At 41.1% G+C, this 23,513-nt stretch overlaps 2 protein-coding genes across 2 annotated transcripts in view; one reads left to right on the top strand and one right to left on the bottom strand.

Moving 5' to 3' along the window:
- gstcd (glutathione S-transferase, C-terminal domain containing) overlaps window positions 1–16,818 on the bottom strand; it is a 107,956-nt gene extending 91,138 nt beyond the window's left edge. Inside the window, exons 1-3 of the mRNA XM_061717323.1 lie at window positions 16,739–16,818; window positions 16,195–16,628; window positions 8,938–9,381 (exon numbers count right to left, since the gene is read on the bottom strand). Coding sequence (XP_061573307.1) covers window positions 8,938–9,381; window positions 16,195–16,611 — 861 coding nt within the window. The 5' untranslated portion in view covers window positions 16,612–16,628; window positions 16,739–16,818. The remainder of the gene's footprint in view (window positions 1–8,937; window positions 9,382–16,194; window positions 16,629–16,738) is intronic.
- Window positions 16,819–17,053: 235 nt separating this feature from the next.
- On the top strand, window positions 17,054–23,497 carry ints12 (integrator complex subunit 12). The gene is made up of 7 exons (XM_061717427.1): window positions 17,054–17,165; window positions 19,391–19,565; window positions 19,699–19,851; window positions 20,220–20,401; window positions 20,499–20,658; window positions 20,794–20,937; window positions 22,714–23,497. Exons 2-7 carry the CDS (start codon window positions 19,401–19,403, stop codon window positions 23,269–23,271), a joined length of 1,362 nt encoding a protein of 453 aa, XP_061573411.1. The 5' UTR covers window positions 17,054–17,165; window positions 19,391–19,400; the 3' UTR covers window positions 23,272–23,497.
- The last annotated feature ends 16 nt before the right edge of the window (window positions 23,498–23,513 follow it).

The following is a 23,513-nucleotide window of genomic DNA, read 5'->3' as shown; positions in this document are numbered from 1 at the left end:
AACTGTATGTTCTGAGTAAATACAATAAATCAATGCTGAAATGACCGAGCAGTTAAATAACAACATCATCAATCTTTCACATTGTGAAATAAAAATCACAAACGCTTAATGTTTCCCTGATACATTTCTGCACAAGTTCGATTAAGTCATCAAATAAGGAGACATGCGAGACAAAAATGGACACATGCCTTTGGGATATTGCTTTATTGGACTCATAATTATTACTTTTTCATGTCAGTGATTGTTGCATCCCTTTACGCAAGAACCAGTTTGCTAAGAATGTGTTATGCCCTTCAATTATTTTTGTTCCTCCAAATTCTTTCTCCAATTTTCTCATTTCTATCATCCTTTACACAAACCTTACTCATAAATAGGCGTGAAAACATTAACGGCAAAGCAAAATGGTTGTTTTCAAGAAACTAAGTGAGAGACGTCCATTGATGTTTTTGTGGATTGTGAATAAAACATCATGACACCTGCAGAGATTCGGGCTGTTTAGAAATAATGTGGAGAGGTGGTTTTAAAACTGAACCAGGAAGTATCTACATGAGAAAAAAGCCAAGAGGGGCGACTCCAAAGAGAAAAGGGCTCAAAGACCCTCCAAATCCGAGACCACGGCCCTCAGCCGGAGAAGGATGGCGGCCCTCCCCGGGTCGGGGATCAAAGCCCCAATTCTTGTGAAACTCAGAAAAGTCATTACACTTGCATCTTTTCACTCAGAGTACAGTCTCATAGACTCACTATCCAAACGTGGTTACCCAAGTAAACATAATTAATATTGGCTAAAGGTTGTGCAATCAAATATTAATGCTGAATAAATATGCCCTGGAAACAATTTGTGTTTGAATGTAAGTAGGATTTAAAGTTTGAATGCACGACATCAGAAAACCAGCGAGTATCAGACACTTGGAGCGTCTCAAGCAGCTAAATAATCTCTCAATCTCAGGAAAACCAGACGAAGGATAACTCTGGTCTTATCGCTCTCTTTGTGAGGCTTTCTTTAAGAATGTGCTTTATTCATTGGAAGAACACGGAGGGAAAACAATACTATAGTGGGAAATCACTTGCACTAACATGCATGTGAGGCCAGCACAGTTGCCACAGCTCACAAGCATGGATGACATCACAGTCAGAGGGAGAAAAAAACCTGCACATGCACGTACTGTTGGTTGATGCATTCAAGTTCAGAATATCATTAATCCAACGCATTTATCGGATGTAAACATTTGACTGTGTTCACTTATTCAGCCACTGGTCAGTTTTCTATTAACGGTGGATCCTCGATTAACTTTAAGATTTTCTTGAACATTTACCAGTCAATCATTTGGTTTAAACAAAGGAAAACAAGTTTAACTGAGGCAACGGGGCCAGAAGTTGCAAGCTAAATCTTAAAGGTTTACATTTAAAAGCTACCTGCTAGATTAATAACGTAAATCAAGACTTTTTGTCGAGAAAAATGGGTCCGGCCGTGGGAAACTCTAGCTTGGCCGGTAACGACGATGCTGGGATGCCGAGATACCGGCGCACCAACTTCGCCACCCTGAGGGACCTCGCTCCATTCACTCTCTTCAAAAGAAAAAAGAAAAGAAAGCGAATGGAGCGAGGTTCAATATATTCCCCCCAATATTTTTAAGTTCGAATGATCCCACATCAAACATCCATTCGCTCATTTCATATTCAGTTTCGATTCCTCCGGCAGCCGTGTGGTCCTAGTGTGGCCCCCTGCTAGTAGCTTCAGAAAAGTGAAAGTCAGAGCATTGCTTCAAGACATCCTCCTTATCATGATCAAATTCCACATGATCGAAGAAAAATCTTAACAATCAGTTATCGATAATCGATTAATAATGCCCATCCCTGGCTTCATTCAAACATGCCTGTGTAAGTCCACATACAACAGTTTACAAACATGTGAGAATATCAACTAAAATAATATCTTAGTTGAGATTATATCCCCAGTCGTTCTCTCATAAATCTCATCCCCGATTCATATTGGCATGCCAAGTACACAGTGTTTGTGTAATGTTTAGCATCAGAGACCTGAAGCAGCCTGTCTTCACGCTAAAGCTTACTGAACAGCGGATGGGTGTCCTATTTGTTTCAAAGGTAGGGTAAGCAATTCTACATGATTTTAAAGCAGAAGCCTTTATTTTCACATTCAGGAAATGTTTCACCATCATCCCCCAGCTGTCCACCCATCGTGAGTTCGCTGTTTAAAAAAAGAAAAAGAAAATAGTCTAATCTGGAAATAGAGTGGGGGAAGCCTGCCTCACAGCCCATAACAAACATTGTTCCAGCCAATCACAGACAGGGGGAGGATTTACACTCATGTTGAGATGCAGGACTCAGTGGAGAGGAAGAAGGGTGGTATTGTAGATTTTTCGTTTAAAGGAGCATGAGGCAGGATTGAGGCAGGATTTATGAAAAAAATTCGTTTTAAAAAACGTTTTAAGTTTTCTAGTAATAAGGTCAGATGAAGTGTTCCAAACCAAAACGAATGAGCCCTCTAGCGTATCTCTCCGTTGCCTTGAACAGGCTGTGTGCTGCAAAATGTGCTGCAATTCGGGGGCCGAATTTCCCGCGCTGGGCTGCGGATGTGACGTCACATGACGCTGCATGCGCGTTCTCCCCGTTCTCCCGTGACGGCTTCGCTGTTGGCTGCAGTACCCCCAACGGCCGTCGTGGTGAAGGGTGGCGCTAGAGAGTCTCATTTCTTAAAAGGAGCCTCATGCTCCTTTAAATAAAACATCATTATAGCATCATTCAAAAATTGCTCACCCCACCTTTAACTGCGCTATTGTAACGATGTAGCTGTGACACAAAACAGAACTCTGAAAATCCTTGTCACTGCAGTTTTCGTTCTGAAAGATTTGTATCACATTAACAACTTTTATGTATTTCTAATCTAGCACAGCAGTTGTTAGCAGCAGTTCAAAAATGTTTGTCTCTTGTCAACAGAGAGCTCAGATCAGAAGCTTCGACTTGCCATAAAAAAAGTTTACTGACTCAAGCTATGTGAGGAAATGATTTAGTGCTGCAGATAATTGTGATGAGTAAAAACCAGCTGAAAGTAGGCTGAAGGGGACCGTAACGACATTCCAGTAAAAGAAAAGAGCAGCTGCATCTCCAAAACATGTCTTTGCAGCGCTTTCATCAAGAAAACACATCTGCCAACTCTACGTCATATTACCCGTGACGCTGCCTACTACATAACTGCTTCCATGTCATTTCAAATCTGAGCTAACCGTGTTGAGTTTGGGTCTTTTTAAAGTGAGCACAAACTTCCATCAACGCATCGCCGTTGATACAACCTTGCCCAGTTCTGCGGGGTGTTGCTGTTGCTTGTGTATAATAAACCATGTTTTAATGGTGAAGATGCAAATGAAAAGTCTCTTCAGTGTCAAAAGTAAAAGGGAGAGATGTCAACGCTTCCACAGTTAAACAGTCTTTCAGATGCTCCAATGGGATGTTTTTCCTTCCATTTTATACCAATTCCAATTCCTGGGTATCAAGCAATACTTAGATACCAATGTTATGTTTAATTCTTTTAAAATAACACTTTAAATAACATTTGTATAAGGAACATAAAACGAATTAAAGCTGCAAGCAGCGATGAACGGGCCCTCGCACTCACGGCCACCGCCCCCCATAAGCATATCAGAAAAGACACCACCCACAACTTCCTATGTCAAACCATTCAAAAGTTATAGCAGAAAAAAGGGACAACCAATCAGAAGAAGGGGCGGGGCTAATTCAGGCCAATGAAGGTCAAGGACTCCATACATAATCTGATGACACCACCCACGACTCTCTATGTCAAACCATTCCAAAGTTATAGCAGAAAATCGGGACAACCAATCAGAAGAAGGGGCGGGGCTAATTAAGGCCAACGAAGCTTAAGAACTCAGTACAAAGTCCCATGATACCACCCATGACTTCCTATGTCAAACCATTCAAAAGTTATAGCAGAAAAAAGGGACAACCAATCAGAAGAAGGGGCGGGGCTAATTAAGGCCAACGAAGCTTAAGGACTCATTACAGAGTCCCATGACACCACCCACAACTCTCTATGTCAAACCATTCAAAAGTTATAGCAGAAAAAAGGGACAACCAATCAGAAGAAGAGGCGGGGCTAATTCTGGCCAATGAAGGTCAAGGACTCCATAAAGAATCTGATGACACCACCCACGACTCTCTATGTCAAACCATTCCAATGTTATAGCAGGAAATCGGGACAACCAATCAGAAGAAGGGGTGGGGCTAATTAAGGCCAACGAAGCTTAAGGACTCATTACAGAGTCCCATGACACCACCCACGACTTCCTATGTCAAACCATTCAAAAGTTATGGCAGATAAAAGTATTCTAGGGGGCGCTGTTGAGCCGTTAGGCCACGCCCATTAATGCAAACCATGAAATATCAAATTTATCGCCAAGTCTGGCTTGCATGCAAAATTTGGTGACTTTTGGAGAACTATCAAATATGGACCAATCACATGAAGGGGGGGCGCGCCTTTTGGCGTCTAGCGTCGCCACGGTAATACTTTTGAAAGAGAAAAGTAATGCGTGGTGTCGCAGGATGTAGACGCACATTTTGATGTATAACACACCTGGGTGCACGTTACGGTTCGGGCTGAATTAACTGCCGAAGGAATGGCATAAATTGCGCCAAAATGACACAATTTATTCAAAATGGCCGACTTCCTGTTCGGTTTCGGCCATGGCGCCAAGAGACTTTTCTTTTAGTTGTGACATGATACAGGTGTGTAGCGATTTTCGTGCATGTACGTCAAACCGTATTGTGGGGCTTGAGGCACAAAGTTTTCCGGGGGGCGCTGTTGAGCCATTTTGCCACGCCCATTAATGCAAACCATGAAAGATCAAATTTATCGCCAGGCCTGGCTTGCATGCCAAATTTGGTGCCTTTTGGGGAACTATCAAATATGGACCAATCAGATGAAGGGGGGGTCCGCTTGTTGGCGTCTAGCGTCGCCACGGTAACACTTTTGAAAGAGAAAAGGAATGCGTGTAGTCGCAGGATGGAGACGCACATTTTGATGTATAACACATCTGGGTTCACGATACGGTTCGGGCTGAATTAACTCTCGAAGGAATGGCATATATTGCTCCAAAATTACGCAATTAATTCAGAATGTTCAAAATGGCTGACTTCCTGTTCGGTTTCGGCCATGGCGCCAAGAGACTTTTCTTTTAGTTGCGACATGATACAGGAGTGTACCGATTTTTGTTCATGTACGTCAAACCGTATTATGGGGCTTGAGGCGCAAAGTTTTTTCTGTCTGAACCAACCAGATGAAGGGTGGCCGCGCTTTTTGGCGTCTAGCATCGCCACGGTAACGCTTTTGAAAGAGAAAAGTAATGCGTGTAGTCGCAGGATGGAGACGCACATTTTGATGTATAACACACTTGGGTGCACGTTACGGTTCGGGCTGAATTAACTTTCGAAGGAATGGCATAAATTTCGCCAAAATGACACAACTAATTCAAAATGGCGACTTCCTGTTCGGTTTCGGGCATGACGCCAAGAGACTTTTCTTTCAGTTGCGCCATGATACAGGTGTGTACTGATTTTCGTGCGTGTACGACATACCGCATTCTGGGGCTTGAGGCACAAAGTTTTCAAGGGGGCGCTGTTGAGCCATTTTGCCACGCCCATTAATGCAAACCATTAAATATCAAATTTTTCGCAAGGCCTGACTTGCATGCAAAATTTGGGGACTTTTTGGGCACGTTTAGGGGGGCAAAAAGGCCCTCCTTTCGTCAGAAGAAAAAAGAAAGAAAGAAAGAAAAATTCCTACAGATACAATAGGGCCTTCGCACTGAAGGTGCTCGGGCCCTAATAAAGAAATCCAGGAGTGAAATGTAAAGTGGATATTTGACCATGTTGAACATGTCTGATGTTCGTTGCGCTGATTGCCTGCACTTCTTTCAGCTGACATGAAACATGCTTAGTCTGTTTGGAGAGAGCAGTTTCACGGATCTGTTTCTAACCTGGGAATCGCCACCACAGCCGCAGATATTCAATTACAAAGTGAAACCCAAAGCAAAGTTTTCCCGGTGCGATTTTCCAAGGGTCATTTGTAATTTCACCGTGTGAAATGGGATATTCCACTTGCAAACGTTTAGCGGCTGCTCTGCAGCTGTGGATCGGCTGGAAGCTGCAACTGGAGAGGAGGCCTCAACACCGCTCTTCAGAATCTTAGCTCTGCATGAGATTCAACCTAAAAGTTAGATAGTTAACTATTGGTTGGCACCAAACGCCGACCATCTAACTTCTGAAGTTCCTCCACTGGCCACTAGAGGCTGACTCCAAGAGTGAGTTAATCTCCATTGACTTTCATGTTAAAATGTCCACTTTTTGAGCAGAAATGACCACATTTACATGTTGTACCATGCCAGAAGCATTTATATAAAGCATTACATTCATTTCCAATATGATTGATTGACAGTTTGCTCAGCCAGTGGTTATTACTTGTTCATTGGTAATCTTCTTAGCTAAGCAACCACCCGTTTGTATTGACCCAGCATCGGCTAAACGTGACTGTCATTTTGGATTCCACCGTCGAGTCAACATGTTAAACGGTTTATTCCGCTGTAAACATCTGATGGCAGCTCTGCACATATTTTGGCGGGGTTCAGTTGAAGTAGCTGGGAGCCAAAGCTAGCTTTGATTGACGTATGGTGGGCATGATCCCATCGGCTTTGCCCCGTACGAAGAAAAACAGGCATAAAAACCGCTCTTCAGAAATAAATGAGTCAAGTGACTTTCCCCCGTGTTTTATACAGGCTATTGTTGGCTCTTGGGTATCTCTGGCTGCTCTGGAGCTCCCAGCCACAGGATACTAAAGTCCCTCCTGTTACAGTATATAACATTTTAAACACCATGGTCCACTAATTAGGTTCAAAGTTAACATTTTTTAAAACATCCAGTTAAAAAAATAAAGCCATCCATCTTTAAAACATGTCCAAAAGACAGCTGGACGCCTCACCTCTGTCAGCTGCCTTCAGGCAAAAAGCAGAACGCTACACCAATAAAGTTTTTCTCACTCGTTTGTTTCATTCAGCGACATGAGACAAATGGCTACGATAGACATGGCAGGAAATTAAATCTACCGTATTTTCTGGACTATAAGCCGCACCTGTATATAAGCCGCACCCACTCTATTTTTTAAAAAAATAATAAAAAAAAGATATACAAGCCGCACCTGTATATAAGCCGCATCCGCTCTATTTAAAAAAAAAAAAAAGATGTGCAAGTCGCAGATATTTATATTGTTAGATTAGATATTTACTACATGTGCAGAAGGATTTTAAACTGTAAATGATGTACATGTTTGTACGTAAATAGATCCTTTCATAACAGTGTCTTTTAACACGGCAGCAACTTTGCTGATTAAAACGGGACAGAACCAAGAGAAAATAACCGGTATTTATTTATCTGTTTGAAATCTGCTTCTACCTACTTCTATCTGCTAAAGAAGAAGTAGTGCATTCTTTTGCATTTATTTTGTCTTAGTTTTTATTCTAATTCCGGTTAAAGCGCCCCCTAGCGGTGGAAGAAAAATCCACAGAATAGCTGCACCTTTGTATAAGCCGCATGTTTCAAAACCTATGAAAAAAGTAGCGGCTTATAGTCCAGAAAATACGGTATATATTATCAATTTCTGGTTAAAGCAATAAAAAAAGAGAGTTTTGAAAGCACCAACATTTATTCACCGTATCCAGTAGCACAACCTGAATGATTAATCGACAGAAGATCAGAAACCATAGGCCACAGTGAATGTTTGTCTGACGTAAAGTGACATAGATTCACTCTGGATTCAACTTTGATTTCCAGGGATTTGATTTTCGGTTGTTGCTTTAACAGTTTAAAAAAAAAAAAAAGGGGGCCAGTCCATTTGAAAAATGGTACACAAAAGCACCGGGGAGGGGGTCACTCAGACACAACACATACACTCAGTTTCCAGCTAATTATTGAAAAACTCTGCACGGCCTCAAGGGGCCTTATCAAATAACTCAAGAATTCAAAATGTATTGACTTACTGTGTATTTAATAAAATATTCCAATAACATAAAAAAATGATCTAAACAGGATGAAGCTTCTACAGAGGATGTCTTGATTAAAACTTTGAATTCAATTCAAGACTTCTGACAATCCTGAGAAGCTCTCTTTACTATTGGCCCAGTCCCAGTTACTGCAGCTACTTCCGCTGCCTCCTGCCAAATGGACTGAAATCATTGAGTGCAATGAATATTCATCGTTTGTGTGAATCAAGTTCCCGTATTTTTTAAGTTGGAAATTTTGAGGTCAGTGTAACTTGACCTGTTATGGAGAGAAAAGTGCTCTTAAGTCATAAGCATTTGAATAGAAACCCTCCCGTTCGCAGTTATCAGTCTCTGCCAGGTGGCTCCTCCAGACCACCTGTGAGAGCAAACGTGTGCCAAGTCTGATGCAGCGAGTCTTCTTAAGTCAAGTTTCTGCTTGAATGCATCTAAAAAGGAGCCTGCTCACCCTAACCGGAGCACAGAAACCAAACGTCATGCATAATTTGATTATTAATCATAATAAAGGTATCAGAGAGACGGTGAACATATGCCACTGGAAATCTGGACCATGAATGGGGAAACGTAAAAGGTGACACTGCTGCAATTTATGCAGGGAGACAAAGTTTTGGATAATGGTTCTTGATGTATTGTGAAACAATATGAGGTTTTTGGTAATAATTAGACGATACAGTTTGTCAAAAGTATAAGGCTTGACTAGTGGTAATATAAAGAGCTGAGCATTTGATCTGCATTCATCAAGATAAATTAGGTGGTTACTAGAAATATAAAAAGAATTGTGACCTTAAAAAAATAAGAAAAGTTTAGTGTTTATTGCAGTCATACAAGTCTCGTACTGTAAATCCAAATTTCTTACCAGATACTGATGAACGCAGGGCAACAGCACCACATCCGTCAGAGTGAAGTACAGCCCCTCAGCAAACACATGCTCCAGCGGAGGCAAATCTGTCGTCTTCACTTTCCTGATCTCGGAGTTCTCTCTGGTGGCTGCAGCCGGAACTGGATCCACAGACAGCTTGGCCAGAGCCGTCCTCAGCTCAAGCCCGTCCGAGACCTGACGTGACTTTCCGGGACTGGAGGCAGACTCCTGGTCCCCCCGGCTCTTCTCGCTCCGCCTCTGCTCTTTGAGCTTCTGTCTCCGTATTTTGTCATCGTTGTGGACTTTGACGGGCTCCGCGAGCCGTCGCTCGAGGGTGAGGATCGAAAGCGGCAGCTGTCTGGCCTCATCGGTGGGATTCTGGAGGTGTTCCTCGACAGCACAGGGGATGCTGATTTCACACAGTCTGGTCCACTTGCTCACCTGAGAAGAGGAAAGGCAAGATTCTTTAAATTAAATACAGTATTATTTTTTTTAATGCACTCAAAATTGCTCCCAAAAATGAAAAAAAAAGAGTCAACTGAAGTAGCAAAACTTTCAGATTTACCATAAATTGTTTCTAACACTTATTAATCTTTAGAAATTGTAAAGTACAACTTCAACATAGTTATTTTTAACCTGGCAACGACACAATATTACCCAGGTGGGTCAGGTTGTAAGAGATGGAGATATGATGCCATTTAATGAGATTAAAGCACAGTTTGGTCTGGATGATTCTGCGTCTTTTCAATATTTTCAGTTAAAATCTATTCTTAAAAAATTTAATTTGAAAGGAATCAAGAAGGGAACTAATACTGTCCTTGATAGTAAATTAAGAGCTGCTTCCACTGGACGAGGAACAGTTTCAGTTATTTATAAATTACTATGCTCATCTCTGCCTGACAGCACTACCTCCACCAAATCACAATGGGAACGGGACATTGGTTCATCTCTCACTTCAGATCAGTGGAACTTAATATTAAAGAATTCAATATCTATGTGTAGTTGTGTGAGATATAAAATTATACAATTTAAAATTATACATCGAGCTTATATCACACCATACAAGTTAAAAAAAATGGACCCAAATGTCTCTGAACTGTGCTGGCATGGCTGCGGTGAGCTTGGTACATTAATACATCTGCTATGGTTCTGCCCAGTAGTCCAACAATTCTGGTCTGAAGTTATTGACATTTTGGAAGCTATGTTGAATATTCGTGTTCCTCAATGTCCTGTTGTGTGTTTATTGGGGAGTGCAGTGGAGAACGTGCATGGGAAGATTATACAACGTATCATTGCTCTCGCCTTCCTGTCTGTAAAGAGGTCAATACTCATGAACTGGAAGATTCGCAAACCAAACTGCTTTGACAAACACAACTGGCTGAATTACTTTCTGGACTTATTATCAATGGAAAAGGCAACCGCAATCCTCAAAGATAACGAAAATGACCAATTTGCCCCATGGGCTGTTATTAGACAACACTTGACAATAATGTGATAATGATATGACCTGATGTGTTAGTCACATCCTTCTTATTTTATTTGACTTACTCTTCTTTTAGAGCTGGACCTGATCTGACGCTAGAGGCACCATCATTTTTAAAGTTCATCTGTACCAACCCTTCCCCCCACCCTCTTTTTTTTTTTTTTTTTTTTTTTTTTTTTTTTTTTTTTTTTTTTTTAATTTTATTGTTATTGTAATGTCTCTTTTTTATTTATTGTCTTTGTCTTCACTTTGAAAAATAAAAAATTATAAATATAAAAATAAAAAAAATAAATTAAAAAAAAAAACATAGTTATTTTTAAAGAAGAATTTGAGTCTTAAAAGGACTGCCTGTAAAATTCCTTTTCATGGTCTTGAAATCCACCTGTTAAGCTCTTTTCGTCAGGTGACAGAAAGACACAGCTGGAATAGTAAACACTGCCTTGTTTTGAGACTTTCAGTGTCTCCAACAAGGTATTACAAGCACGCTTCCTGAAATAAAACTCAAAAACCAAAGCAACACCAACACAGATCGTCTGCTGTACGGACTATGACTGTCTCTTCATCAGCAACAACGGGTCCAACAAGAACATCAGAAACACTCTTGAAACTATGTCTTCGCTCTCCTGCATTTCTTTTTGTCCAAATATCTTTGGAAATGTTAATAGGAATTGGTTGCTGCCATCTACTGATTATCATGATTATTATCCAGTGGAAACATATTTAATGAAGTAAAAATGGAATTTGAACGCTAAATGTGCTTTTTTTTGTTAAAGCAATGAAAACCTTTACTAGCTCTCTTTTGGTTTTGATCTCAAACGTGACTATTTTTGATGCCAGAGTCCTTAAAAACACCAGGAAACTGGACCATTTTACACCGGTCATGAAATCGCTACACTGGCTTCCAGTGAGTCAAAGAGTTTAAAATCTTACTGCTGTTCTACAAAGACCTGAATGGTCTTGGACCAAAATACATGGTTGTTCTGTTAGTTCCTATGAAGCTCCCAGACCCCTGAGGTTCATCTGGATCTGGTTTGTTGTGTTTCCCAAGAAACAGAACCAAGCAAGGTGAGGCAGCGTTCAGTTATTCTGCTCCTCACCGGTGGAACAAACTTCCTGTAGACCTGAGGTCTGCTCCAACTGTAGATCCTTTAAATCAGGGTTAAAGACATTACTGTTTACTGAAGCGTACTCTTAAATTAAATACTTACCTGCTGTACTCTACTGCCCTTACTTTTTAACAACTTGTGCTTTTTAGTATTTTACCTCTTTTCTTATCATTTTATTTCATTGTATTTGTTATTTACTGTTTGTGTCTTGTTGCTTTTAATGTTGATGTAAAGCACTTTGAATTACCTTGTGTTGAATTGTGCTATATAAATAAAATTGTCTTGCCTTATTGAACCATTTTCATTTTTAAAAAAGTGTGAAAACAGGCATTGGTATTATTTGATTATGACCTTGCAAATATGGATATGCTAATATTTTCACATATTCATAATTTATGGGAAACACCAGAACCTCAACTTCAAATGTTTGCATCAAATATTCAACTTCAATATATTCTGCGCTTCCTTAAATGTTTATATAGAAAGTTTATCCTAATATTCTAATTCTAAAAGGGTTTCAAAACTGTATCTGCTCTGAAAAAACACCTTAAACCCTCAAACATCTATTTAATTTGAATTTTTTTACAACTCAATTTTTCGTTTCCCTGTTCTAGCTTTGTACATTTTCGTACCATCTTTTACATGTTCTCAATTTAATTTTGCAGAAGTAGTCTGCACAAGTGACAGACTAGAGAAAAGATACTTTTCATAAAGGCAGTCATGAGGAAATGCCAAGTGGGTCCGATATGACCTGAAACACTCTGACAGATGGCCTCTACAAATGACAGCTTCATCATCCAAATTACCACTCAAAAACAGACAACAATATAAAAGGAGACACATGAATGTCATTTTATATCGCCCTCATCTCTAACTTTACTCTAATCATGTTTGCAACCTCAGTAATACTGAGGACAAATATGCACAGGCAAATGTCTGAGATCAAAAGAAACACTGTATCGGCTCTCAAAAACTCCATCACCTTTATAATTATAGCATAAATAGACCAGATGTAACGATGATTATATTTCCTGTAAAATCGTGATGCCGACTGATGGAAATGAGATAACTGAATGTATTCCTGGTCAGAGTGACAGCAGAATGATCAGGCACAGCAGCAGAGTTAAGGACTCAGATTGACTGCAGAAAATAAATCTCCATGGTAACTTCTCCACCCCTGCTGGAGGCTGAGTTCTGCCAGGATAGCTGACATATTACAGCTGAATCTCTTCTCTTGCTCTCGTGCAGGAAAACTCCGATGTTTTTTACAATACACTCATGAGATGGGCAGCTATAGTGGACTGTGGTTACAGCTTACCCTACCTTTAAATGTTCAAAGTCAGTATGATCTTTGTTCTAAGGATGGTATTAAAATGCAATACATTTAAAATTAAAGGAGACCTAATATGAAAAACAAGTTTTTTCTTGCTTTAACATATATAAAGTGGTCTCCCCTCAGCCTGCCAACTCAGAGAAGGAGGAAAGCAACCAAATTCTGCAGTGTCTGTACAGCCGCCCGGATGAGCCGTCCAGTGTGATGTGGCTTCTACGAGCCCTTCGGATTCTGCTGATTTTCGTTACGTAACCAAAATGCAAACCACGCCCACAACTAAACACCGTCTCCTAACTGCATGCGAGCGTCCGACTTAGGGTTGCACGGTATACCGGTACCAGTATAGTACCGCGGTACTAGAGTTTTGAAAACGGTACTATACCAGCATTTAAAAACAAACGGTACTTTTATATATTTTTTCTATGCAAACGAATTGGTAAATTGGAGCCTGTCTCTTTAAGCACGGCGAGCTCAGCGAGTGTGACGTAGTTGCAGAAGCAGAGCCGCCTCCCCCTCCCACTCGCATGCGGAGGAGGAGAGAGAAACGAGAAGTCGCGTGTTAGACAGACAGAGCGGCTTGAAATAAAGTTGAAATAAATAGAGATGGCAGCTGCAGAAAAGCCCGTACTTGTGGACAAAATGGGGGCCCGAAGTACGGTGTGGAAATATTTCGGGGGGTTCAAACCGAGCGATAAGGGCGAGCCACTGAACCAGATGCACCGCAGTGCGAGCGCTGCTACAAAGTGAGTCTCGCTAAAGGAGGCAACACTTCAAACTTGTCCAAACGTTTAAAGGACAACCACGCGGACTTGTTCCAAGACTTCAGTCAAGAACGACAGCTGATAACTTTGTTCACCAGTTCACTGCACTGTCATGTCATGAAAAAAGTACAGAGCCTCTCCCAGCCCGTAGTAAACCTACAGCAGCCTACATACACAGTTAAAACATGTCCATGGTTAATAAATGCAATTTTTAAAATATAAAAAAAAAAAAACACATTCTTAAAATATTTAAATACATTCCACAGACTAGAATATAACTTAAATATATTTTTATATATTTTAATATTATTTAATGTTTAATATATATTATAAACCATTAAGGCAATTAATTATTATTATATTGAAACACTTTGGTAAAACATTCCATTAGCCTACAATATCTCAGAAAATTAGAATATTGTGATAAAGTTCCTTATTTTCTGTAATGCAATTTAAAAAAAACAAAAATGTCATACATTCTGGATTCATTACAAATCAACTGAAATATTTCAAGCCTTTTATTATTTTAATATTGCTGATTATAGTTTACAGTTTAAGATTAGATTCCCAGAATATATTTGAGTTTTCTTAAGCTGTAAGCCATGATCAGCAATATCAAAATAATAAAAGGCTTGCAATATTTCAGTTGATTTGTAATGAATCCAGAATGTATGACATTTTTGTTTTTGTAATTGCATTACAGAAAATAAAGAACTTTATCACAATATTCTAATTTTCTGAGACAGTCCTGTAGATGATAGAATGAGCCTCAATTTATTTTTCTAGTTATGCCCATTTAATGTTTCATGTGGCCTATAGTTTCAAAACACAAACCTTTTGAACAATGAGAACAAGTAAAATAAAGGAATGGCATTCAAATTAAAATGACCATGTTAATTAAAATACTGTACCCCATCCCTCCCCCAATTACAGAAGTCTAGTGCTCCTGGCAGTATCTGTGTATTCCAGCATCAAGCTGTGCATCTGAACGTGTCTTCAGCACATCTGGGAATATCTGCAGTCCAAGGCGTTCTAGACTGACCGAGGAAAATGTAGACATTCTTGTTTTCTTGGCTAGGAACCTGAAAAATGAAAAACAGCCAGCCACCCTAGGAGGTGTTTTTGCTGCTACAGTATTTTATTTAACATGGTGACTTTAATTTGAATGGCATTGCTTTATTTAACTTGTTCTCACTGTTCTAAAGGTTTGAAATTTTTAATATACCATGCCAATTATTTATTTTATTCATTGTTGTTATTGTTCACAAAGTCTGCTTTAAAATAAAGGAAAATATTGACATTTGAGAGTGTTCCACCTTTTTACAAAAAGTATCGAAAAGTATCGAAAAGTATCGAAATAGATATTGGTATCGGTATCGAAACAGAAATTTGGTATCGTGACAACCCTAGTCCGACTATCGCGTCACACTGCGTGACATCAGACGCTTTCTGTCCATCTCCCTCCAGCCAGCTGCCACTTTATTGAGGTTTTTGTAGTGAAATGAGGAGGTATCATAGAGATAACTTCTCATTTCAACTAACTGGATCAGCCGTTCCTCATCCATGACTGAAACAGACATGGATGAGGAACGGCTGATCCAGTTTTCAACCGGCTTTCAACGCGAACGACAGGAAGAAAATAGAAGCAGGGCGTCCGACAAATGTTCAGCTCAAAACGGTGCGCCGCGTCGCGCTGCATCACTCGCAGCCAGTTAGGACAGTCCAATAGAAAATAAAGCAATGGAATTGATTTTGTTGCCGACACTCGCATCGCATGCAGTTAGGACTGGCGCTTTTGCACTAGTACCTCCTCAGCTCACTTCTACCCGCCACGCCCCCGTCTTGTGCTTTTGCACTAGGGGCTGAGGCGGGTAGAGCCGCTCCAAGCAGATACTTTTTCTGTAACCATTCTGGCGAGGTTCTAACCGGGCTGAGCCGGGACTATTTCTGACGTCATCACCCTCCGCGCCACTGATTGGTGATCCAACTCTGAGGTGCAGATGTTCATAAACATGGTGGCTGACGAGAGAATTAAAAAAGGGATGTAGACGGGCTGTTTTACTCTCAGCCGCTTGGGCTCCAGCTGATTTCTGATCAGCGCTGACACGAACAAAGCGGTTGCGCAATCGAGTACGTCACAGCAGCTTCACCCCAACCCCCCTACTTCTCACCTGGCTGTGGAAAAACAAACGGGGACAAAACGGGTGGAGCCGCACCGAGCCGAGGAGGTACTAGTGCAAAAAAGCCAATAGTGTACACAACCGGCTGCGCTTCTGCCCAGAGCGAAGCTTTGTGCCCTCCCCTGCTACGCGTCATTCAGGCAGCCAATCAGCACAGAGGCTCATTATCATAGCCCCCCCGCCCATTCAGAATCCCACAAAGATAATGAGGTTAGAGAATGGGATGATAAAGACATGGTTTAGAGGCTGAATTTCTAATTTATTTAGAAAAAACAATCAAAAGCTTGTTTTTAAGACATTCAATGCCTGTTTAAAATAGATATTACATGCCATAATAGGTCCCCTTTAAAATGACCAAACAGAACACACACATTGTGCATGTGTCACTAACCTCTGCACATGCTTTCAAACATGTTTTCTTGAAACCCAGCAGCGCCAGGACATCATTTCTGGAAGGATCAGCCTCGATGCTCGTGTTGATGATGTGTCTGAGCAGCACAGCCAGCCCGGCCCTGCAGAGCCCGCCTGTCTCATCCAGAGCAGCGGGGAGCCGGCAGCCTCTCACCAGCGCTGGCAGACACTCAAACTGAACATCACAAACATCCAGAGAGTCTGGAAGCTGACTCCTCAGTGACTCTGAACTGCTGCTGCTGCTTTTGTTTTTATGGACCAGAAAAACTCTGAAAGACTTGCATTCGCAGTAAGACAGCAAGAACAGCACTATGGAAGTGTGGAGGGGAAGACGCAGCTCCTCGTTTTCACAAAAAACTTGTAAATAGAGAGAGGGAGGCTGCCCAGTGGATTTCATGGTAAAACAGGTCCAGTCTGTGAATTAAAAAGAGAAAAAGAAAAAATGTCTAGCTTCAGGTGTTCCACATTGACTTATTTTATCGGAAAATAAATGCGCCAAGGACGTGTCATGAGGAGATACTTACAATCACAAGAGATTTTGGGGGTGTTTAAGCCGCAGCGGAGACTCAAACAAAACCACGTTGTTGTTAGGGTTTACTATCACGGTGTCACCGTATCTCCTTCCTCTCCTCTAACTGTAGCCTCACATAGCCACACGCTCCTAATTTAGACTTGTTAAATTCATAAATATATTTAAAAAATAAGAATTTGTTCAATATCAAATGTTTCCTTTTTAGTAGGAGTTTGTGCTGGTTATGTACTTTTTTTTTAAAACCAAATTCCACTTTCTCAAAAGAACGTTCCTAGCGTAAGGATGTCGGACATATTTGGCTGTTGCACACGATCAAAGCCGCAGGAGACGCTGCGTCGCTGTCTTGTTTAACGTCCTTTAGTCGCCAAAACATTAATATCCGGATCATTTTGAGACTTTTGCTACGCACTGGGTGTGAGGTAAGATTTCCCAGACGAAGGCAATTCAGCTACGGTTTGTGATTGATACACGACATCTGTGGTAAAGGTAACTTTAACCATCATACTGTTCCGTGTTCCTGGTACCGACGTCACACAGCAACCACATCCATTGTAAAGTTATTTTATTTAAAAGACTTACAAAATCATATTAACCCAGAAGCCACGGTTGTTTATGATAATTACATCTGGAATCGGTATAATATGTTGGGGTTTTTTTAAAGGAAAAAGAAAGATGCCCCTGTGTAAATGAGGCTTCAGAAGCAAATGATTGTAAAAGCTTTACACAGTATTAACTGTTTTCTTACATTCGTACAGCAGATCTGCCAAAAGTCAAAATACCATACTGATACCATAGCCTGCATTTGATCAACAGTAGCAACAGAGCAGCAGTAACAGAGTCAGGTGCAAGATAAAAATCAATGATTATTATGTACAGGACTGTCTCAGAAAATTAGAATATTGTGCATAACACACATCAACTGAAATATTGCAAGCTTTTTATTATTTTAATATTGCTGATTATGTCTTACAGTTTAAGATTAAGATTCCCAGAATATTCTAATTTTTTGAGATAGGATATTTGAGTTTTCTTAAGCTGTAAGTAAGCCATGATCAGCAATATTAAAATAATAAAAGGCTTGCAATATTTCAGTTGATTTGTAATTAATCCAAAAAGTATGACATTCTAGTTTTTTTAATTGCATTACAGAAAATAAAGAACTTTATCACATATTCTAATTTTCTGAGACAGTATATGTGAATCTAGTAGCTGCACACACTTTTAGACGTAGCTTTCTTAATTATAAAAAGAATTATATTCTAGCACTGGCGTGAGAAATCATTATGAATAGGAGATTATTGAATCAAAAATCAACTTTGAATCGAATCATGGCCCCATGAATTCGAATCGAATCGTGACACAGTAAAAGATTCCCAACCCAACTCTGAAACACGTGTGAGGAAGCTTTACAAATCAAGTCAATGGCATTGGCAACTTCTGAAATGTTTTTGCCGATGGGCTGAAAATCTCTGCTATGAACTTAACTTACCTACTATCAAGAGCAAGCTAAAGACTGAGCTCAGTCTTTAAGGAGCACTTCTGCATCTAGTAAACTTCTCTGCCCCTCAGAATTAGTTAGAAGATCCAGCTCTTTGCAGTACTCAGCACTGAGTAACCTGTGTGCACTTATGACAAGATGGTGTCCTTTTAGACGTAGCTTTCTTGTATAAAGGGACTGTTGGGTTGGGCGAAGGATTCTAGCACTGGCATGGCAGCACCTGCGTCCAACTGGACTCTCAGCAGTCTGACCAGCACTGATCCAGCTGGACCCTCCTGTGTGGTTTTGTGCTTGTGTTGTTCTCTCAGATGTAAGTCGCTTTGGATAGAAGCATCTGCTAAATGACAGTAGTAGGAGTATATTATGTATTATGATGTGAAATTAGCATTTTGTTAGATTAGATTGTTGTAATAATAATAATAATAATAATAATAATAATAATAGATTTCATTTATAGAACATTCTTAATTCGGGTAATCTCAGAGTGCTTACAAGATTAAAACGAGTTAAAACAAGCACAGGAAAAGGTCAATATCAATAAAATGTAAAAACTCAGAGACTGAGAAGCGGCGAACAAACACACCAGCGTCCTCTCCTCTCTATTGTCCTTTAGTTCTCCCTCAATGGGGAAATTCGCTTTGTGCAGCAGCAATACACACAACACACATGCAGCGAAAGGGTAAAAAATATATAATTACAAAATATAAACAGTATATACATTGGAATAAAAATAAAAGTAGTGCAGTGCGGGAAAGAAAGAAAAACAGTGCAAAAAAAGCTGGTAGGATGTTTATGAGGTAGACAGATATTGCACATGTTGTTACTGTCCGTTGCTACTGTGATCAGCCCGGTTGTGGAGTCTGATGGCAGCGGGGAGGAAGGACCTGCGATGCCTCTCAGTGACGCATCGCGGGGGACGAAGCCGGTCGCTGATGGAGCTCTCCAGGGCTCTGACAGTGTCATGAAGGGGTGGGAGGGGGGTTGAGATATTCTGTGCTTTTTTGTTTCACTTATTTGACATAAAGAAATGTATCAGCTAAATAAATCTCCAAAAATAGCATTTATGTCACATTTGAAAACTAGTGTGAATTTTCTGCTGCATTATGTGAGTTGTTCCTGAAAGCCTGAAAAATGACGTTGTTTCAGTTGTCCTTGGATGTCAGCCATGGCCGGACCTGTCAGTTTGGACTTGGATCCCATCTTTCTGAAAGGACTGAGTTATTTGCATTCTAAGAGTAAAGATTCAGCGGAGAAACTCAAAGCTCTTCTTGATGAATCCCTTTCACGAGGAAGTGACTCATCCTACCGCTCTTTACAGAAAGTAAGAAATATGTTGATACATTCTGTAAATATATACAGTACTCTGTTTAATTGATGTGGGAATTATGTGCACCTGAGTACTAATACTTTGTTTTTCTTTGTATGTTTTTATCTATTTATCTTTAAATCTTGAGGATATGGAGATGCCAAAAAGCTCAGTGTCAAAACTAAGCTTGAATAAAGAGTCCAAGTCTTCAAGTTCTTCATCCTCAAGCAGCAACAGTGGAAGTAACAAATCCAGCTCAGAGAAAAGCAAGAAAGAAGCAGAGAAGAGGCCAGCGGAGAAGGTAATAGAAGCACTTTTTATCATTGGGATTAGCATAATTAAGTTTTGCAGGTTTGTTAGGACTCTATTGAGTTTTTTTGAAAGTTGAGACAGAGAAGAAATAGGGCTGAGAGAGAGTGGGCTGACATGCAGCAAAGGGTCACAGGTCAGAAGTCTGGACCAGCTGCTGTGAGGCCATATATCTTCTGTGTATGAGCTATCTACCTGTATTTTGAGCAACTGTGAAGTGTCAGTGTGCATATGTGAATCAGAGTCCTGCATATTTGTATAAAGAACACTATTGTAACACTGAAGTAAATTTGACCATCTGGATAGACACTAATATCATTACAAACTGTTTAAACTAATTCCATGTTTTTAACTGAACAGGTCAGAGTTGAGTTGTCTGAAATTGACCCTCCGAAAAAGCCTCGTTTGGAGAAACAGGAGAATCGCTCTTCTCCCATCACTGTGCAGACAAGCAAAGACCTCCTGCCAAACATAAATGACTATGATGAGACTAATGCTGATGACTTTGCCATGGAAATGGGCCTAGCTTGTGTGGTTTGCAGGTACGATCTAATTATTATATCCCTATACGGTGACCAGTTTAAGGTTGGTGACTTTTTTTATATGATCAAGTTTTTGTTGTGTTTCTCATATCCTTAGACAAATGACGGTAACCATGGGAAACCAGTTGGTGGAGTGCCAAGAGTGTCACAATCTGTACCACCAGGACTGTCACAAGCCCCAGGTGACGGACAAAGAAGTTAATGACCCACGGCTCGTCTGGTATTGTGCCCGCTGCACGAGGCAAATGAAGCGCATGGTGAGGAAAACTAGCTGTGTTCAAATATTTGCTGCACGTCAAAATGTGTTGATTGTAACTGATCAATGCACAGTCATGTTTAAAGGAGTTGGTGTTGTTTCTGCGTGAAACAAATTGTGTTTGTTTCTCCACAAGGCCCAGAAACCTCCCCAGAAGCCGTCGCCTGCATCGGCATCGTCCGCACCGGTTGTAAAAGACATACTGGTGAAAAAGGCGGAGCTGAAAATCAAAACTGAAACGGCCAACTCCTTCCAAGCCTTCAAGAGAACAGAAGTGAAGGTATGGTCTGACTTTGCTGGTGTGTTGCCACCTAAGCAAAAGCGATAATCACAATCTAAACTTATTTTTGGTTACAAGCAAGAGAAGAGCAGCAGGTGTCAGGGTGTACACATCCTGTAAAAGCAGTATTTATTCATCTCTACAGAGGAAATGAGTACTTAGGATGTGTTTATTTTCAAATTGCAGATAGTCTTCTAATTATAGTGTAATTTCTCCAGAGACGATGGGTGTAAAAGGTCTTAAACCGGGCATACACTGTGCAATTATCGGCTCGTTTTGAGCCGATTTTCCAGTCGTGCAACTTTTTTTTTGATTGGGCCCGATTTTGACCCAATCGTTGCTCGTGCCTCGTGCAGTGTACGTGGGGTAACGACGAGAGATTAACACCTCACGACGAGCTCCCGATCACGAATCGTGAGGTCGCAAGAAAATCAAGCGTGTTTGAAATCCTGGTCGCTCCTCGTGAAGGCATCGCACAGTTGAAGCAGTGCTGCGACCCGATTTGCCTCATCCTTTCACAGAGAGCATGCGCAATATCTGATGTCACGTCAAAAAACTATTATTTGTAGTTTAAGTGTTGCAAATTCACATTACAAATCATGTTTTAATAGCAATAAAAAGACCGCATTTCCACGTACGGTGCGGGTCGCCGCGTACCCTACACCATAGGCTCTGCGCTGGTGTAATGCGGAACCATAAATCAGCCTTTAGTGTGTGCGCTGTCTGCTGTTCGGAAAACCTCTTTTTTCTCTTCACTTTGCTGGGACGCCGGGTCCCTCCGCCGAGACACAACTTTTGCGGTACGCGTTCTTTGTTGTGTCTAAAAATGATGCGCAGTGCACACACCCAATCAGAAACGGTACAGATATTTTGGGATTTTTTTAATATATATATATAAAAAAATAAAATTATAAAAAAATAAAGGATCCCATAACCTTTGATCGGGTGGGCAGGACGCACGTTTGGGTGGACACAGCCCACCCCTGCCCCAAAACCGGCCTCGAGTTCCAGTACACAGAGGTCCGACGGGAGGATTATGATCGTATAGTGTGAGCACACGGGTCGCATCCGAGCATCGGCTCGTACAGTGTGAGACCATAAATCGTGGGCTGTGAACTTTTGAACTCCGCGATCTAGTCGTGCAGTGTGAGATGGGGCAGTCTCATACGATTTAAAATATCGCACAGTGTATGCCCAGCTTTAGGATACTTTTTCTCATTGGAAATATTTTGGCACCTCATATTCTGCCATGTGGTCACTAATTTGGTCCACTCAATATCATTTTCATTGCTACTAAAGCCTGATTTAGCAACTACACATGTGGCCTATGTATAGACTTTGTTGTTGGTGCTTAGGCTCTTCTGTTGTCGTTTGCGTAGCGCTGTAGTTCCATCATCAGACACTAGGTGGTGGTGTAGGTGGCGCAGGCTGTTTTCTGCAGCGCTGTAGCTTCCACTGCTGAGCTTCCTCACCTTCACTTACTGCATGTAGCTCAGACACAGCAGCAGAGCAAATAAAGCAGATCAGATTTGCCTGAAATTGCACAAATCTAGCTTTTTACTCTGTTTGAAAACAAACAAACCAAAAAAAAAGAACCTTAACTTAATGGCAAAAAAGAAACAAAGCCTCATGAGTGATCATTAGACATGCAGGAATAGTTTTGTGTAGGCTTCACAAAAAAGGTTTCTTAACTAGAGCAATTCAATAACATTATAGAAGCTGATGAATAGTATTGTGGTAACTTTTTTTCTTTTTTTTTCTCCTTGATTCATGCAGCCTCCCACCACATTAGCCAATACCACCACCGCAACATCGTCCTCCTCAAGCAGCGGCCTGACTGGGTGGGCTGCATTTGGTGCCAAAACCAACCCATCACTTCCTGCTAGCTCTAAACTCGCTTCTTCTGGTGCAAGTGGGAGCACCAAGACAACTCCTTCCGGTCAGAAACCCGCCGGGTTGTCGGGGCTCGCCGGAGCCAAGTCGGGACTTGGAGGCACGAAGGCCGCCGGGGGCAGCAATGGAAACGGCTCCAGCCAGGTAACTCTGAAGCCTCCTCCGCCCCTGACTCTGGGAAAACAGCCCCTCAACCGCTCGTCGAGCAGCGAGAGCCAGGGGAAGGTCTCCGCTTCGTCGGGGTCCAGCTCTCCGAGCAGCTCGCAGGCGGCGGCCGGAGGGAACGGAGGGAACAACGGAGGAGGGAACGGAAACAACGGGAACGGATCAAAGGCCGCACCGGGGGACAAAGCGCCAACCTCGCAAGAGTCCCAACTGAACGCCTTGAAACGGTTGCAGATGGTCAAGAAGAAAGCAGCACAGAAGAAAATGAAGAAATGAGGAAAAAGAAAAGCTAATAAAGAGGAGGGGTGGAGTAGAAAAATAAATGTGTGGATTTCATGCTAGAGCATTAAGTTTGTGCTTCAAGACTATCTGCACATGGAGCGACGAAAACAACTCACTTGAATTTCACTTAAATAAGAGCTGCTGGACTATGAGTCTAATCAGTAGAAAAGTGTCACATTTTATCATCACCATCATTAAAACGTCTTTTTATAAACTGTCTTTTCAGTCAATTTGTA

Source organism: Cololabis saira, chromosome 1 (assembly GCF_033807715.1).
Source record: "Cololabis saira isolate AMF1-May2022 chromosome 1, fColSai1.1, whole genome shotgun sequence".
NCBI lineage: Eukaryota > Metazoa > Chordata > Actinopteri > Beloniformes > Belonidae > Cololabis > Cololabis saira.
This window is presented reverse-complemented; position numbering and strand designations above follow the sequence as displayed.